The sequence below is a fragment of the Sarcophilus harrisii genome, chromosome 3, assembly GCF_902635505.1.
Source record: "Sarcophilus harrisii chromosome 3, mSarHar1.11, whole genome shotgun sequence".
NCBI classification, from domain to species: Eukaryota; Metazoa; Chordata; class Mammalia; order Dasyuromorphia; family Dasyuridae; genus Sarcophilus; species Sarcophilus harrisii.
In genome coordinates, this window is record NC_045428.1 from 465309229 (window position 1) to 465328698 (window position 19470).

Consider the following 19470-nt stretch of genomic DNA (forward strand, 5'->3'; position numbering starts at 1 on the left):
ATAAGGATCTTATGTACCTACCCATTATAAGCTATTACTCCAAATGGGATAATTATAAACTACTAAAAGTTTACAAGAATGCTTTGGAAAGTGTTCTTTTGCCCCTTTTACTAATCTGAATAAGAAGGAATAGGGGTTAATCTGGAACCACAAGGAAAGGAAAGAGATTGATTGAATCAAGTAATTTTCTTTACCCCTAATAAACAGAATCTAGGGCCAAGCTAGTCATGGGTTTTCATTTTAGCCCAGCTATTGATTGGTTTCCACATTGATGAAATAAAATGTCACATCATCACCAAACTTACCTTTCTCCAAAAGGATATATGTATGGGGAGAAATTAATAAATTGAATAAAACAGTAATTGAATTAGAAAGTGCTTAATGAATATGGAATAGCAAGGCCATTCTGGGCCACACAATTCTCCAAGTAGCTTCTATCTCTCCCACTAGCTCTGCCTTCAAGTACTTTTAGTATGTTTCTTACACATATTTAAGTTGATTTTTTAAAAATAAAAAACCAAGTTGCTATCTAAGAGTCGTTCATTCAAAAACACTGGTCATATATTTAATATTTATTGGGAATATGAAACTGGAATAGTAAAATCACATAGGACAATCAGTTTTATGTATTCTTCTGAAAGAGGCCAAGTTTAAAAGGACAATGTGAATGTGATATAAAGACTTCTCATTTATGTGGATCTTTAAAGGTTTGCAAAGCACTTTATACACATTATCAATTTTCATGTATATTTTAGAGATAAGGAAAATTGAAGTTTAGATATGTTAAACTGCTTAGATTCAAATGAGACACCATTTGAAAAGTGTTTTACAAATAGCGAAACACTTTGTAAATATGAGCCGTTTTTATTGCCACATCATAATTGCATATCATTTTAAAGTTATTTGTGGTTCGTTAGAAGAATTAAATGTCTCAACACTGAGGACTCATGATCTCTTATGTCCTTTGATCTTTCTCCATTTGCACATTCTCATTAAGGCTGCCATGCTTTGTTTCCTCATTGAAGCCTGAGGCTTTCAGGGTTTGGGAAGAGGAAGGAATCTCTTCCCATGTCAATTTTTTTTTTAACTGGCAACTGATTATATGGTAACCTAACCCCTCCCTGGCAGCTTGGTGATTTCTGAGATTTATGTGATGAATTCTTGGTTAAATAATATAATTTAGTTAAACAAAAAGGAAAGGAGAAATAAAATACATATTAGAAACAGACAAGAAAAATTCATTAGCATTGGCAGTCTGCCATGTTCCCCCCATTCACCTCAGTTAACTATACTCACAATAGGCTCTGACACAGAATACAAACAACAACAAAACCCCCAAATGTGGCTGGGTGAACCAATAACATGTTTCAGAACCTCAGACCATTATTACTATACTTAATACTATTTTGCATTTATATGGGTTCTTTGTCCTAAAGGGTATTGATTTTTATACTAGCTAGAATGTGTGTTCATAGAGTTACATACAAGTACCATTTTACTAAACTATTAAGTTCCATTTTCACTAAACTATAAATTGTAAGATAGTAAACGCTGGAGGGCCAATGCCTCAGTTACATTTGCACTTCATCTTGACAGAATAGTGCTCTATAGATAGTGAGTAATTAACCAACCAGCTATCAATAAACAGTGTGAAGCACCAACTATATGTCAGGAACTGTGATATGTTCTAGGGATACAAAAAGAGGTAAAGGACAGTCCCTGTCCTCAAAGAGCTTGCAATCAATAAATATTATTAAATGAATGTTTATTTTTGCTTGTCCTTTGTAGTGAAAAGAGATGAATAAATGATTATATTTGGAAGCTATAGCTAGAAGGAACCTTAAGTAATCTAATTCAGCCCCTTAATTTTGCACAAAGGTAAACTGGAATGTATAATTATTTTATGGCCTTCTATTTGGTAAGTGATCAGCTGCAGCTTGAAGGCTTGGAAAAAAGTTTCTGTTCTGAGGAAAATCCCACAATTGCCAGGGTTGCTATTAAATACAGTCACTTAATCATTTTGCCAAGCTGCAAAGGTAAAGAAAATGATAGACAAAGACTGTGAACAAGGTGTAAACAAATCTGGCTTCAGGATTCTTTATGCTAGGATTTTTAAAACACCCAGATTTTACAGTTGGAAAGTTCAGTTAATATCTCAAAAATAGCTGTTTAAAAAGAAAGTTGATGTTGCAGTTTTATGGACTGTCCATATTTTCTGTGACAAATTTTCTGGTTTTGCCTTAAATTAAACTTTATTTTCCCCCCATAGCTAGCATTTCATGCTGAGCTCAGTAGTTCAGAATCTTTGCCCCTTTAAAGCCAGATGCCATTATTTAGGTACAAAACAAGGAATTTATGGTGTTTCTTATTTACTACCTTCTAAAAAAAGCACATATACTAGTTTATATATTGTTTGGTTAATGTCCTAAAACTTCCCTTCTCTCGAATTCCTTATAACTTTCCTCCCGTTACTTAAATGTTGTCCTTTACTTGAAGAGATTAGGGAATATAGTAGCAAAATCTTGGAAAAATCAGTTCATATCTTCCCTTGGATCTTTGTTAACTATATGACCTGAGAGAAATTGCTTAAATTCCATCAAACTTAATTTCCTCATCTTTAAAATGGAGATAATGATAGTATCTATTTCAGAAGTTGTGAGGATTAGATAACATATGCAAAATACTTTGCAAAGCTTTAAGTACTATATAAATTATTGTTATTCTTATTATCACTCACTGGTTACTTCTGAATTTTCTTTGTACCTACCTATTTATTATCCCCATTATATTTATTCCAGTAGGTATTTTACTTCAGTGACTGAGATGACCCAGATTTATTTCTATAGGTGTGCTCTAACATTATCACACTATACAAGAAGTAGTATAAGCTGTAGTCTGTTAATTTGTTTCTTTTGATATATTGGTAACTATTTCAATATAACTAGTTTCTTTTGTGATACAATATACTTTGTTAATTTAAAAATATTGTTTTGAGAAGGAATCCATAGATCTCAGCATGATACCTAGTGGGTATATGAAACTCAAAAGATTAAGGACCCCAATGCTAGAGTGCCAAAGTAAAATTCCTACAATTGTTGCCTTGGTAAAGTCAAAGCAAAGGATGATCCTGGTTTTTCCCTTGAATTTTTAATGGTGTTGAAGGCAAGAGAACCAATCAGCATCACTGAGCTGATGGGCATTCTTTAGGAATGAGGATAATTGAATTTAATATCAGAGATGAGAAGGAGCCCAATTCAGAGTAAGGCACTGATTACTTACAGCTGGACTGCTGTTTCCATTGTGGTTCCTCCTTGGCTGGCATGAGCACAAAGGTCACCAGATAACCACTGATCCTTTGTGACCAAAACCTATAGAGAAAAGAGAAAGGACTAAGTTTGGGAACCAAGAAAGAAATCATTTCTTTTTTAGCATCACTTTTCCCTTTTCTGCTTCCACTTCACCATGAAGTGGGAGATAAGATTATCAAGGGAAAGATCAGAGAACTATCCCCCTTAGCACTTGCAAGGGGACTCCATTGTTTCAGATCTATCCAGTTGCAACACCCGTCAACTGCTTCACTACATTCATGTCACCCCACATATGCCCATGGGTAAATGCCATTCAGTAACATCCTTACAATTGTAGTTATCCTGCTCGTATTTTTAAAACTAAACTCAGCCTCCAAATCGTCATGGAGAGTTATGTTTGAAATGGTTAAGGCTTTCAGCACTTGAAGTAACACTTAGAGAAAATGTGAATGTCATGGCAGTAGATTACACAGCTGCGACCCAGAACACCCACAGGGAGAGAAATCAGCAGAAATGATGCCATCTTTACAAGTATCACTTCTCTGACCATAACTGTACTTAGAGCATTCCGAGTTTTCTTTTGTTCAGGCTGTTTCCCAGTGAGGTCATTACACTCCCCCTGTCATCACAACAGAAATAATAAAGCAGCCGTCTTTAAAGTAATTGCACAGTTCAAGCCATCATTCCTTTCCACCCCCCTCCTCTTTATTGAGTATCATTCACTTGGGACTGGCATAATTTCTCCCTAAATTGGGGGTTTGCACATGTAATTATATAAAATGATGTGTTTGTTTACATCTGAGTCAAATTCAAATTCTGGTCTGTGATTTATCTTTGAAATTCAATTTCATCATGTCAATCCCCAATTTATTACATCGGATGACTACACTGCTACCCACACCTGTGGAAATGAGTGAATAGTCTGCTTTTTTGCCTCATGTGGTTTATTAATCAGACATAGCCATTGTAGGGCAATTTTGATTTCCATTTTCCACAAAACTCACAAAGTTCAAGCATAGCCTCCTGATCAATCAGTCATTCAGCAAGCATTTATCTAGTGATATTGATATGCTAGTCCCAGGGGCTAGAAGACCCCCCCAAAAAAAGAAGAAGAAAGAAAGAAGGAATCTCTCTTCTCAAGAAACTAATAATTAGTAGTGACAACATAGACATATATAAGCATGTACAGAATAAATATGCACAAATTTTAAAAATTAAGCATAAAGTGGTTAAGGAGGGAGGGTAGCAGTCAGTTAAAGGATGAGGACATGCTTCATGTATGGAGTTGTGCTTGAACTATATTTTAAAGGAAGTGGGAGTATTTTCTGAGGCAAAGGTTAGAAGAGATTGCATTCCAGGAAAAGGAAACAGTAAAGCTGGAATATTATATACAAATTACAAGTATTTTTAAAGTATTTGCCATCTGCTTGTACTGAACATTAGATGTCCAAAGGAAAAAGGAGAGACCTTGTCCTCAAGGAGTTTATGTTCTAAACACAGAAGCAGAGGAAAGGCCAGCTTGTATTGACTCTACAGTAAAAGAAAGGGAATATATAGAATGAAACTGGGAAGAAAAATTGTTGGAGTCAAGTTGTGAAAGCTTTAAATGTCAAAAAGGGAAGTTCATATTTTATTTTAGAAGCAATAGGAAATTAATAATAGTGTATTGAATAGATGACTGACAAGGTCATTTCTGGTTTAAGGATAATCATTTGGCAATTAATGTAGTTAACTGTAATAGAGAGAAACTGGAGGAAAGGACACCAATTAAGAAGCCATTGCAGTGATCTATAAGAGGTGATAAAAGTCTTCCAGATAACTAAAGCAGAGGTTGTGTGAGTATAGAAAAGGGATAAGACACATGTGATGTTGTAGAGATATAAAACAGCAACCTATGGGATGTGTAGACTGAGGAGTCAGGAATAATGACAAAGTTATTCATCAGGAAAACTGGAGAAATGGCAGTATCCTTTAAAAGCAATCCAACTTCTCATTGTTACAAGATCATTTGCTACTGATTTTTTCTTTTGAGTCTATGATTTTATATTAACTACTTCTGAGTGGGGGTTTAAGTTGTTGACTCTTCTTATTTCTTTCCCACTGTTTGACCCTTACTGGCTTCCTTCCACAGTCTCCTGTCAAATAAAGGCGGGATAAAACTAAATGACCTCTAATGTTCTTTTTGGCTCCAAAGGCCTGGGATACCACTCTGTTTATGCCAACTATGCATGGATACTAAGTAGCCATGCATAGATACTAAGCCACATTTAATTGGTTTTTAGTTATATGTTTTTCTCATTTGACCTTGTGTTTAGTCATCAGTATATACATATACTCTGGACCCAGGAATCCGTGAAAAAAGTATATGTTTTAGATATTTTAGCCCTGTCGAGTTTGCTCCTGAATAGTGAGTAAAAGAGTTTTAGAAATAAAATATTTCCCAAATTTTAACTCACAAATTTTCAGTGGATCAAAGTCCAAATTAAAAAGAATGGAAACTTGGGAGTCTAGAATCTCAAAGTCACTTGCTGCTTTTTCCACTTTAGTTAAAGGACCTCTGATCATTTCTTCAGTTACAGCTTATTTCACTGTTCATTAGCAGAAGCAAAGCAACAAGCATTTATGAAGCGATTACTATGTGCCAGCCACTCTGCTAAACATTATGGAGGCAAATACAACTGACCAATGCTTTCCTCAAGGAACTTACATTTAGTTGGAAAAGTTAAAGTACAAAAAAATGGAGCTGAAAAGCTAGGAAGTAGAGAAGAAGCGCTGAGGGGAACATTGGCTATGCAAGAATATGCCTTTGAAAAAGAGGGAAAACAGGAATGAACTCTGGTTAGTGTGGATTCTTCCTCAAAATTGAGGTCTTGGGAGGAGATCAACAATAGAAAAGGAGAAGAATGTTCCACGATGAAAGATTATGAGGTCCAGTGCTTAGGCTCAGATGATCGGGCTGAAGTCAATAAGGTAGTTGAAGTATAGTGGCAAAGTTCAGAAAGTCAGAAACAAAGTTGAAAGCAGACCTGAGCATTCTTCTTGGTTTGTTCATGATTAATGGAGCAATGGTTTGTAGGCCAGGGCAAGTCAGATGCAAAATGAGTCCCTCTCCATCCTGCTTACAATCTTGCCTTGTCTGTCCTCCATGTCCTTGAACTTTTACTTTTTTTTGCCATTTATAAGAAAGTCACTGTACATGGCAACAACAAGATTATATGATGATCAATTCTGATGGACATAGCTCTTTTCAACAATGAGATGATTCAGGCCAGTTCCAATATTCTTGTGATGAGGAGAGCCATCTACACCCAGAGAGAGGAATGTGGGAACTGAATGTGGATTACAACATAGCATTTTTACTCTTTTAGTTTTTTGCTTACATTTTATTTTTATCTCTCATTTTTTTCTTTTTGATTTGCTTTTTCTTGTGCAGCAAGATAATTGTATAAATATGTGTGCATATATTGGATTTAACATATATTTTTACCATGTTTAACATAAATTGGATTACTTGACATCTAAGAGAAGGGATGGGGAAAATTGGAACACAAAGTTTTACAAGTGTTAATGTTGAAAAATTATCCATGCATATGTTTTGAAAATAAAAAGCTTTAATAAAAAATTACAAATTAAAAAATAGTCAATCATAAATATTTGTTGCTTGATTAAAGCTCCATCTTACCAAACTTGTAATAGTAGTAGTAGTAGTAGTAGTAGTAGTAGTAGTAGTAGTAGCAGTAGTAGTAATAGCAGAAGTAGTAATAATTAGTAGTTGTAGTAGTAGCAGTAGTAGTAACACTAATAATTTTAAAGATTGCAAATCCTAAAAAAATGCCTAGATGTTAGCTAAGTGCTCCAAAATGTAGAATCAGAAGAGCCATGGATTTTAAAAAGACAATGTAATTTTATGTTTCTTGAAGCGAGGATTAAACATAATATGGTAGAAAGAATGCAGAATTTGAAGTTAAAGGATGTAGACTCAAATCCCAGTCCTTCTACTTGTTACCTTTACAACCCTGGGTGAGTCATTTAACTGCTGCAGACCTCAGTTTCCTCTTTTGTAAAAATCAGGAGAGTTGACCCCACCAGGCTGCAGCATGGAATTAAAATAGCCTTATTCGAGGTCCCCTGCTCCTCTACTTATTTATAATTTTAATACAGCAAATGTTTCCTCATTTTCATTGTATCCTTTTGAATTATGGTTCCCTACAACTTTTATATATGTAACACAATAGCATACCTATTGTAGATTTTTTAATACAAAAATTATTAAATTAGTGGATGGACCACAAGGGAATTAACTATTTAGGTCAATTATAAGAATTTCTGCAGAATGAGCAGATTTGTTAAAAAAAAAAATTTAGTGGGTTTTTAAACATTTGTTCTGTTGTCTTTTGAGTTTTAATCAGCATCAATATTGTTTGGGACTTAAAAGACTGGATCAATACTTGTTTTCACTCCCCTGCCTTTAATTGAATCTGTGGCACTAACATATACTTTCCAAAGCAGGCAGCTTAGACAATTTGTGATGATTGGAACTGTGTGATGAAGGAAAGTGACAGTGAAAAAAGATGATGGAACTTTTGCATATAACTGTGATTGTAACTTAATATATACTCAGTTCTAGGCACACTGATAAGTGAAGAACCAAACTGTCCTTATCCAGGAAGCTGAGAGAAAGATTGGCTAAAGTAATTGAAAGATAGAAACTAGAAATAAATATTGAATAACAATAAGTATTGAAACCAAAATCCAGATATTGGATTTTGAGGATGATTATGAGGATGATTATAAAAATTATAAATGATTAAAATGTATAATTATATATTATATAATATGTATAGTATAATGTATATTAATAATATAATTAAAATCATAAATGATTATAAAATCTGAGACTAGTCTTTGATTCATAAAATCAGATTTAGAGTGAAAGAGACCTTAGAGGCCATCTAGCTGTCTAGCCCTTCATTTTACAGATGAGGAAGTTGAAATTCAGAGAAGTTGAATGACTTGCTCAAGCTTGCCTAGTGTCAGAAGGATTTGAACCCATGGTTTTGTGGCCCTGGTTCTTGTATTCCACTGGCTACATCATGCAATTCCAAAATCTTTCAGATTTTCAAAAACATAGGACTAACTCCTATGTCAAATAAGATTCTCTGCTTCCCTCTGGGAGAGAGTAATGATTGATTGGTTCCTCTGAAAAGGGGGGAAAAAGTGCCCTCAGGCACTTTAAGGTGGGCATGACTATGGAAAAAGTGAAATTTTGTCATTTCCTGACATTTTCTGGTTCATTCTAAATCTTTCGACTCTTGTTCAAATTCTTTCTTTCTTTTTTTCTATTTGCTTTAAAACTGAAAATGAAAGAGGTGGAACCCCACAAGAAGGAAATCTAGACAAGTTTGCCCACCTCCCATCAGGGAGCCAGAAACACTGTTCACTGCTTTGAGAGCTGCCCCAGACTTGGCAGGAAGCATAAGTCCCTTTCCCTGTAGACTGATAATTACATGAAACACATATTTTGGCTGAGGGCATGATGACGATGGATGAAGAGACATCCCATTTCTTTTTTGCACTTGAGAGCCCAGGTGGTTTTTCCAATTACACACCTGTGCTTAAATAAGTAAATAAATAAATAAATTTGCTGAAGAATTACCCTGAGAATGAATTAGGAAAGGAAGCTTCATTCTTCCCAGAGCAATGAGCAATGCCCCCAGTGGGCTGTGGAATGAATGATTCAGTGTGAAAGGAACTTGAAATGATATGAGTTTCCTCAGGGTGTCTGAGGGCAAAGGTCTTTCTGTCTTTTGTGTCTGGAAAAACAGCAGGCTGAGGCTGGAATTACAACAGTCTTCTTACAGAAGTCTACTGCTCTTCTGCTGTTGCTAATATGAGTATAACAAGTATTTCTCATTTCCACTATATCCTCTCTGAGCAAAATGGTTTTACTGAGGAGGTGGTGAGAATGTGTGAAAGCCCTTCCCTCTACCCCTACCTTGAGAACAAGTGAGGGAATGACTTTGCTAGATTCAGAGGAACCCATTTGATAACAGAGATCCTAACTGATGAGCGACTGTGTGGGAAAATACTAGACTTAGGTGGCAGAATACCTAAGCTCAAGGTCACTCTCTAGTGAGTTCATATTCACCTTCATGAGTTTGTACTAGTTATGGTACTTCATATGAAATTTTCATTACTTATTTCATAGGAGATGAAGTGATAGCATTTTTAAAACTATAAAAACATAATAAAATGTAAAATCTTATTATTTTGTGAACACATAAGGCTTTTATCTGAATACTGTACCAAGATTCAGTCCTGGATCTTTTTCTCCCACCATATTATCTTGTTTAGTGATCTCACTAGTTCCCATAGATGCATTTATTATCTCTACACTGATGAATCTCAGATCTACCCTAATCTTTCTCATGAGAATTTCATACTGCCTCATATCTCCAATTTCTTATTGAACAAATCATGCAGATGTTCCATAGAAATCTTAAGCTCAAAAAGTCCAAAACTGAACTCATTATTTTTCTCCCCAAATTCTCTTCGTGGTATTACTTTGATAACACTACCCTCCCACAGAATCCCCACCCTTTAGCCTTCACTTTTTCATTCTGCATCCTGAAATCATTTGCCAAATTCTGTTGAGTATACCTTTGCAAAATCTCTTATATATTCCTCCTCTTTTCTAAATCAGCTTCCATCTTAGTACAGATCCTCATCCCCTCTTACTTGAACTGTTTCAATAGCCTTCTTGTTGGTCTCTTCACTCCAAATCATCCTTCATTAGCTATCAAAATTATATTTTTACAGTGTCTGATTATGTCACTTTCACCCCATTCAATACAGTCCAGTGGAGTCTTTTTTAAAAAAATTCCAATAGTATTTTATTTTCCAAATACACTTTAAAATAGTTTACTGCATTCATTTTGGTAAGACTTTGTTTTGCACATTTTTTTTCTCCTTCCCTTATCTCCCCCCCCAAAACCAGCAAATAATCTGATATAGATTACATACATGCAATAAACAGACCAAAAGGGAAGAAACAAACAGTGAAAATATCATGCTTCAATCCATATTCAGTCTCCATAGTTCTCTCTCTGGATGCAGATGGCACTTTCCATCCCAAGTCTCTTTGAATGACTTTGAATTGCTGTTGGGATACAGGAGCCAGCTGCCAGTGGCTACTGGAGGTGTAACTCAGACCTGTAGAATGGATCTCTTCTTGTGAGAGGATGGAGGAGGAGGAGGAGGAGGAGGAGGAGGAGGATACAAAGAGACTGAGAGGCAGTTGCTGTTCTCTGACCTCCCTTCTGAGAGGCAATTGTATTGTCTGACCTCTCTCCTCTTCCCTCTGCCTCCAATTTATTTCATTCCCTGTGCACAAGCAACACCTGTGTCAATAAGGCTGCTTTGCAACTCCTTCAGATGTTATGATCCACAGCTGCAGAGGCTTTTGCAAAATTGACCTACCCCTTTACTCAGGCATGGTCCTTTACAAATTACCACATTATCGAGAGGAGCCAAGTCAATCAGAGTTGATCACATAATCTTGTTGATACTGTGTGCGATATTCTCTTAGTTCTGCTTACTTCACTCAGCATCAGTTCTTGAATGTTTTTCTAAGCTTTTCTGAAATCAATCTGCTCATCATTTAATATAGAAGAATATTCTACCACATTCATATATCATAACTTATTTAGCCATTCTCCAATTGATGAGCATCCTCTAGAGCAGTAGTCCTCAAAGTGTAGTCCAAAGAATTGTTGGGGTCTCTGAAACCCTTTCAGAGGGTCTACAAATTCAAATTTTATTTTTTATTTCTAATATAGTAAATAGCTATAAGTATAACCCATGTGAACAAAAACTCTTTGAACAGATCCTCGATAGTTTTTAACAACATGAAGATACTGAGAACTAAAGGCTTCTTATTATCTTTAGGAATAAATATAGAATTCTCTGATTAGTTTGTAAAGTCAGGAATTTGCTGAAACCAACTCATATGAACCATTGTTAAAATTGCAAGATAAGCATTAATATCTCCCACGTGTCCAGAATACTGTCCTTCCCCATTTCTGCCTCCTACCATTCCCGTTTTCCTTCACATCTCAGCTCAAATCCTATCTTCTCAAAGAGGTCTTTCCCAATCCCTCTCAATTCTAGTGCCTTCCCTCTGAGATTACATCCAGTTTGCCTTGTATATAACCTGTGTGTAATTAGTTTTAGCCTGTTTTCTACCACACTAGACTGTGACCTCCTTGAGGATAGGGACTGTTTTTCTTGTATTCTCAGTGCTTAGCATCATGTCTCATTCTTGGTAAATATTTAATAAATACATGATGCCATAAATTTTTTTGGCCCTGCTCTTTGCTTTTCCCTATGCTTTCCTCTCCCTTGCCACCATTTTATAGTCTTTTTTTTTAGTCTTTTCTGTATTTTAAGGCAGAAGGTTCCATGGGGTACACCCCACATCCTCTTTAATTTAGACTGCAGAAAAAACAAAGATAGGAAGAGGCAGAAAAATACATTGTCGTATTTTTTAAATCACTCTACCTGTTCTCCATATTCAAGCCACATATTCCATGGCCTTTTAAGCATTTCCACAAGCTGCCCCCAGGAATGTTTTTTCTTTTCATATTCCTGTTCTTTCAGGTTCAGCTTGATATAATGTTCCCCACAAAGTCTTCCATGATCTAATTAATGATGATTTTTCCCTTCTCCAGTTATCTTGTACATATCTACGTATATATTGCATTGTATCCTTAGAGAATATAAGTTCCTTGAAGGCAGGAACTGCTTCTCATTTTTGCCCCCATATTCCTGCCATCTGCCATAGTACCTTAATATTTGTTGAACTGAAATAATTTGCAGTTGCTAGGGCATATCTACTACTATGCCAAGGAAATTGCTTCTGTGAATATCTCCCCTGTAGATTGACTTCTTTTAAACAGGCAGCATTCCTTGATGGGAGAGTTTTCATTATTTCCCAGCCATGCAAAAAACCTACACTCTCATGCTATTTGAGTTATGATTGTATCTAAATCACTTTTTAATTATTTTTTCTCTGCCATTTTGTGGATTCACAGCACCATCAGTTACTTTGCTCAGGTTTAATAGTAACTCATGTCCAAACACTTCAAACCTATTTATAGTCATCTGATTGGTAGCTCTCTAAATTTCGATAGCTTGTGCTCATGAAGGCTTCTCTTCCCCAAACCTTTCTGATATCTAGCAAAATCACCTACTCCCTATATTCAGGGCAGAGGTTTTAAATCAGGAAAGTTGTTTCTCTGCAATAGTGGGCAAATTAATAATGAAGTTGATGATGATGATAATGATGATGATGATGATAAGCTATTATTCATGTAGTGTTATTAAAGTTTGCAAAGTACTTTGAATGTTATCTCATTTGATCTTCAAATAACTCTGTAAGATAGGAATGCTTATTATCTCCATTTTACAGATGAAGTAAAAGAAGCTAAGACAATTTAAGTAACTTGTCTAAGCCTACTAAATTACTGAGACAGGATTTGAACTCAGACTTTTCCTAACTCCAACTCCTCCCTGGACTTCAGTTTTATCCTCTGTAAAAGCAAGTTACTTTCTATGATTTTTTTCCCCAGGTTGCTTCTCTTCTCCTCCACTTTTCCTAAAATATGCTTCCTATTCTTCATCCATTCCCTCCCAGTGAACCATCTTCAGCATTCATATGTTCCTCAGACTCTTCTTCCTACCCTGTATTATCCAGCAGCAAATCCTATTCCTTCTACTTGAGACAAAAGCATGAAACTGGAGAAGGAGCTCCTCTATGTGGATACCTGACAAAACAAAAGCACACATTTCACATAGTTCACTAGTAAAATATTTGGCTGAGAACTAGCTTGATATATCATTTTCCAGACCTTGCCTGTGGGAAAAGTGGGGTTTTCACTGTCAGTCAAGGAAACAACCCTTAATGCGTTCCCCTCTTCTGAGATTTAGTTTAAGAGAGAAATGAAATGTAAATTTGACCTCTTAATTGCCACTCAAAAATAATAAAGTAGTCTAAAGACAAATTGGTAAAGTAACAGAAGGCAGTTGGGGGAGAGGGTCTTAAAGGGTATTTTTTCCTCCCTTCATTTCCTTCCCTTACTTAATTCTCATCAAGTTTATTCATTTATTAAAGAGCTCTGTTTAAAGATACAGGATTTTTTTCCTTGTAGAATATACTGTGTTAAGAATCAAACACATAAAACAAATTGATGAAATTACAATATGAGATTTTCAGTGTATAAGAACGATTACATTTGAAATCATTATGTATCCAAGCAGTTATTACAGAAATAACCTTCTTTGTCAAACCTAACAAAAAAAAAAAAAAAGATCATAAAGACATCTGAAAGTTAAATAAGAAAGTGCTATTCTCTAGAAGAATCTAATCAGCATCCACAACCTATTAATTGTTAAAGAACTCTAACTAAAAATCTTTAATGAGGTTCTTACTGTAGAATTTCAGTCATATGCAAATGAATCATTGAAACTCCTCATTATAACAAAAACAATGGTTCTTTAGTGAGTTTTTGCTTTCACTGTAGTAATTACAATGCCTCCACTGTATAAACTGAATTGAAATAAATTTTAAAGTTTTTTTCATATATTTTATTTTTGTTCTTCAGTATCCTTTCTGAAGAAATCTGATTACCATCCAGTATTTGAGGGGGAGTGTTCCCACTTGGGTTCCCTTTCCTGAAACTGACATTGTCTCCCATCCTCAGCAAAATTCTCATCTAATGCCTCCAAGTCTTTAAAATTCTAATATTCTCATTTCTTCACAGGTTTGATTACAACTACTTCAAGGAAACTGGATCGAGAACAGCAGGCAGAGCATTTTCTGGAGGTAAGCTCCAAGAAGGAACCTACATTCATTAAAATGGACTTTAGTTGAAATTTTAGCTTTCCAAAATAATGTTTTGGTCATGTATACTTATTGTGTATCTAAGTTCTATTTTAATATATTTAACATCTACTGGTCATCCTGCCATTTAGGGGAGGGGGTGGGGGGGTAAGAGGTGAAAAATTGGAACAAGAGGTTTGGCAATTGTTAATGCTGTAAAGTTACCCATGTATATATCCTGTAAATAAAAGGCTATTAAATAAAAAAAAAAGTACTTAGGAGTTATAGAGAAAATGGTCCTTTTACTGGCATCCTTTGGGACACAGCAGGATTATATCAATCTAGTTATCAATCTAGTATTCCTCCCACTGAATTGGGTCCAATTGAGAAGCTACAGAGTAACATAAATGAAAGAAAACATTAAAGAAGTGTTATGCCTTCAAAAAAAAAAAAAAAAGAAATTTTAGCTTTCATCACAACCTAGAATCTTAATAGAATGGAACTGTGAGCCTCAGATACCAGTGATACGTCCCCTGAGCGAAAAGGTTCAGAACTTGGAGATCTGAACCTGCTAACTATTGTTTTGCTTCTCTAAAAAGTTTCCAATGTGAACAAGGGAATAAAAATGCCCTGCTGGTTTTTAGTAATGATTATCCCATTAACAACAACTTGGCCTGTATTTTAGGTTAAGCCTGAAAACAATCCTCAGAAACATGTTACCATAAGACATGCTGTCCACTTATATAAAGAAAGGAAAAGATAAAAGTTTTATGACTGAAATTAACTTTATATATTATTTATATGCTTATTCATGTGTGAAGGGGTTAGATCAACGGAGATTTGTATAATATTACATTGTTCTAGTCTGTCATTCCTTTTTCTTATTAGGATAGAGAGAATATTACTACTAATAATTATAGCATTTATATTAGCACTTTAAGGTTTGCAAAGCATTTTACATGTGGTACCATTGTTTGTACAATGTGGTACATTTCTCACAGTCAATATATGAGATAGGTACTGCTATTATTCCCATTTTACAAATGAGGAAACTGAGACTGATGAAGCTTAAGTAACTTGCTCAAGATCATACAACTAGTAAGTATCTGATGTTGATTTAAATGTAGCTCTTTCTGATTCCAAGCCCATCACTCTAGTCACTATACATCTAGCTGCCTAAGTGATTCATGCCTTTAAGAACAGTCCTAAGAAACATAAACTATTTCTACTATATAATTTATTAAAACTTGCAATAGGAATGTAAAAGCATCACTTCTACTGAAAAAATATAACACTGTGCTTTACAAAGTATGTTCACATCTATTTTCTCAGTCACATGTAAGGGCTTTATAAGAATGAAGTAATATTATTATTTTGAATCAGAGACAGTTTTTTATATATGTGGAAAACACTATGATTTTTGGATTTTCATCTGTTCAAAATATAATAAACCCATATAATATATAAAACTATATGTAAAATTTATAAAATACATATTATAGAAACATTTATGTTCTATAAATATGTTCTATAAAGGATAAGACTTAGAAGAATGCAAGCATATGTCAAGGCTTCTTAATGTTTCCATCCATCAGTGTTAATGCCTCTAAAATTTTACATTTGATTCCGGTAGCCAGATTCTTTCTAGGGAACTATATTTGTCAACTAAATTCTTAAAAAATAATTTTAAACTGACAAGCACAAATGTTTTTCTAATTTGTCAATGTCATTCCTAAAATGTGATATCCCATACTGAACACCATACTCCAGATATCACACTTAAAGAGAAGTTGTCCAACAATGTTGTTTAAAACTCAGGGTGTTTTTGATGCTTTCTTTGCTTTAATGCCATTTCTCAACAAGCATTTACTAAGTAAGTACCTACTATGTGCCGTGTGTTGTGGAAAACAATGGGGATACAAAAAAATAAAAAACAAACTTTTTCTCCTTCACTCCCAAATAATCACCACTCTACAGGAGCTCACAATCTAACAGGGAAGACAATATACCAACAACTATGTCCAAACAAGATATATGCAAGATAAATAAAAATAATTAGCCAAGACTTGAAGGAAGCCAGGGAGAACAAGAGATAGAGATGAAGAGAGAGAAGAACCTTTGCTACCAAATCTTAAATGTTTACAATATAATCTTTAGATGTAAACAATAGCTGTTTATATGTCTTTTGAAGTAAATGCTAGGTAGGTAATGAACTTAACTATTCCAGAATGAATATAATTTATTTTTGCCAAAATAATAAAATTTTATATTATATTTTATACCATTTAAATTTATAAGACAAGTATTAAATTCCCCTAGAGAGGACATTCACTTGAACAATTGGGCAACCAACCTTTATGTGGAAAATGAACTTTGATAGAGGGTATAGGCTGAGCATGCAACCCTGACTATCTTTGGAGGAATTATGGTATGAAACATAACTACAGTAAGTTGACTCTTTGGTAGAGAAGTACTTTACACATTCATTCAGATTATCACAGAATTTCCAAATTGAGCCACAGTGTTGAAAAAGGTCTCACAGGTTTTAGAACCACCTGTACCTGGGGCTGAATCTCCTTTAGAATATACCTGACAGATGCAGAAAGATACCTGGTTTCTGATTAAGGATGTTCAGTTTACTCCTGCGGTTATCATGTCACATAAATGATACTTATTGAACTTTCTGTCCACTTAAATCTTCCATCATTTTCCCATGGGTCCTCAACTCTCCCCCAATGTTCTTCCTCTCTGTTCATAATCTAATCTAGTAACAGGACTCTCTATCATTCATCCTGGCATAAAAGTGATGAAGAGTTTTTAAAAACTATACTGAAAAAGTTGTTAGTTTGTGAAAGCCCATGTAAGGAAAGGCTAATCTGGGAACCTAATTAACTACCATCTTAACTATAGTTTTTTTTTTAGAAAGATCATTCTGAGTTCTGAACAAAGGAATGTGAAAATTGGGATATTTGTAGCAATCAGGTTGCCTCAATATGGTCCAAATATAATCATGCAGTTGCTATCAGGGATCTCAGAAAAGACTCATGGTTCAAGGATCTCTAATCTAAAAACAATCACATAAGAATGAAAGTGGAAGTAAGCGCAGGCTCAAAAGATAAAGGTACAAATAAAGTGCAAGCCAGAATACAAATTCTAGAATCAGAAGTCAAAAACAAGGACCAGTGTTAGCAGCAGAGAATGGAGACTTACTGAGCCTTAGAGGCTCAGTGCACAGTCATTTGTGACCAAAAAGGCATGGACTAATTCTCCTTGCACTTTAGTGTTGGCTTGTAATCTTTTCAAGATAAATAATTTACCCTTACTCAAGTAGCTGACCTTGAAGTTTTGCTTGTGCTTGTTGAATTTGTCTGAAAACATCATTGAAATCAGGAGCTAAAAAGCACGGGAGCAAGCTCACAGGTGGGTCACCCAGTTGGTAACTGGGAAGGCACAAGAGCATCACCCATTATCCAGAACCTGGGCAAGTACGCCACCCTGAAACTGACATACAATATTGATGAACTTCTTTAAATTTTGCTACAACTTTCCATGAGTTCTCATGGCTGATATTGATATATTTGAGATATTGATCTCAAATCAATAATTGGTTAGATCAGTAAATGTTGTGTTCATACCTCTGCTCTGTTCCAGGCATTTCTTCTGGAGCTGTAGGCCAGCAAACACCACATTGACCATTACTCAGCCCTTTTTGAAGCCACACTAGTTCTCTGATAGGTGATCATCTTCCAGGTGAAAGATCAGCCTGTTATGGACTATGACAAAAATCTTGTCAGTAATAACAGAGAGAGAGAGAGAGAGAGAGAGAGAGAACCCCCACCCTGCTCACCCCTCAGATTGTCAAGCTATTAGCATAAAATATATTGATAGGAAATAATTAAAGGTAACTTTAGTTCATCTTGAACTATTCAAATCCAAAACACTGAAAGTAATGACATAAAGTTGTCCCTTTGTCCATTTCTTGGATTATTTTTATCACAGCTGAACTTCCTTTCCATTATTTTTCCATCTCTGAAGTAGGGAAGGCAGATTCAACTTGCCAAATAAAGAAATTACTCTGTTGACAGTACAGATTGAAGCTCTTTGTTGGGCACAAATTTTTGTAATGCTCACGAAACACTTTGTGAAGTTGTTCGCTCTTGGTGTGTATAATTAACCTCCTGGGGAGTCCTTAATTACCAAGATAACCCTATGCTCCCACTCTGCTTATATTAACCTTCTGGCTCTATTTCATACCTCTCCTTCCCAGTAGAGTTTCTGTACTTTTTTTGAAAAAGCACAACTGACTTCTCTTTGAAAAGACAGAACCAAAGCTGACCTAGCAGGTACATTTCTGATTGGGTCATACAAGAGAAAATTAACACCTTTTGGTCATTTGTTGTTTCCTTAATAGAAGCCATAATTGTTTGCCTATAGCATTTTTGCACTTAAATTACTTCAAAATATTTGTCTTGGCCATATGTAGAATGCAAACTGCCATCCTTACAGTAATAACTTGATTCTGCTCCCTAACAGTGTAGAGAGGGATATTTTATTAGAAATGGAAAATTCTGATGTTATTGGATAAAGAGCCAGCAACAATAGGAAAGAATCGTTAGTAAATTCAGTAATTACATATGACCTTTATACATGGTGAAATTTAAGACCCTTTGCCAAGTTTGTTGGACAATAGATAAAAAAATATATATTGACTAATCCTCTTCTCCTTTATGTTAAATGCAAAATGTCTGGAACTCCTATATACTTGTGAACATTCAGATATATTATCCAGGTAGATACTGATGACTCTAATGACAGTAGAAGATTAATTTGAAGCAGCAAATAGTTAGAGTTGGTAATATGAAATAAACAGGACTATAATTAATGAATTTGCTAATTATTTTGTGTTGCTGGAACATTAGCTCTGATTTGGCCTTTATCCTGACACTAATGTAATTTAATCTTAGCTTAAAATGAATGTAGTCATATAGGCATTTGTCTAATAGCTTGTCCAGTTGGTGTGCTTTAGCTTCCATAGGCCTACACTAGTGTTCTATCTAGTTCTTGAAGGTAAAGACTATTTACTTCTACAATTTGAGCTTTTTATGAGTTCCAAATATATTTTCACTGGCTCCTCCATTACTTAAGTGATCATTACATTCATATTGTCTTTATCGGATGCTTATGAAATAGAGATTCTGAATTTCTAGGCATGCAAGAGCCAGGAATTCCAGAAATTTCAAGTGCCATGCAGGGGTAATCTATATTTCACAATATGGAATCTCA

The 19470-nt window shown here is 35.0% G+C and overlaps 1 protein-coding gene across 5 annotated transcripts in view; it reads left to right on the forward strand.

Annotated features, from left to right (window-relative positions):
* FAT3 (FAT atypical cadherin 3) overlaps positions 1 to 19470 on the forward strand; it is a 699235-nt gene that overhangs the window by 493871 nt on the left and 185894 nt on the right. For all 5 annotated transcript variants that reach the window (XM_031960969.1, XM_031960968.1, XM_031960971.1 and 2 more), the window contains exon 4: positions 14129 to 14190. In XM_031960969.1, coding sequence (XP_031816829.1) covers positions 14129 to 14190 — 62 coding nt within the window. The remainder of the gene's footprint in view (positions 1 to 14128; positions 14191 to 19470) is intronic.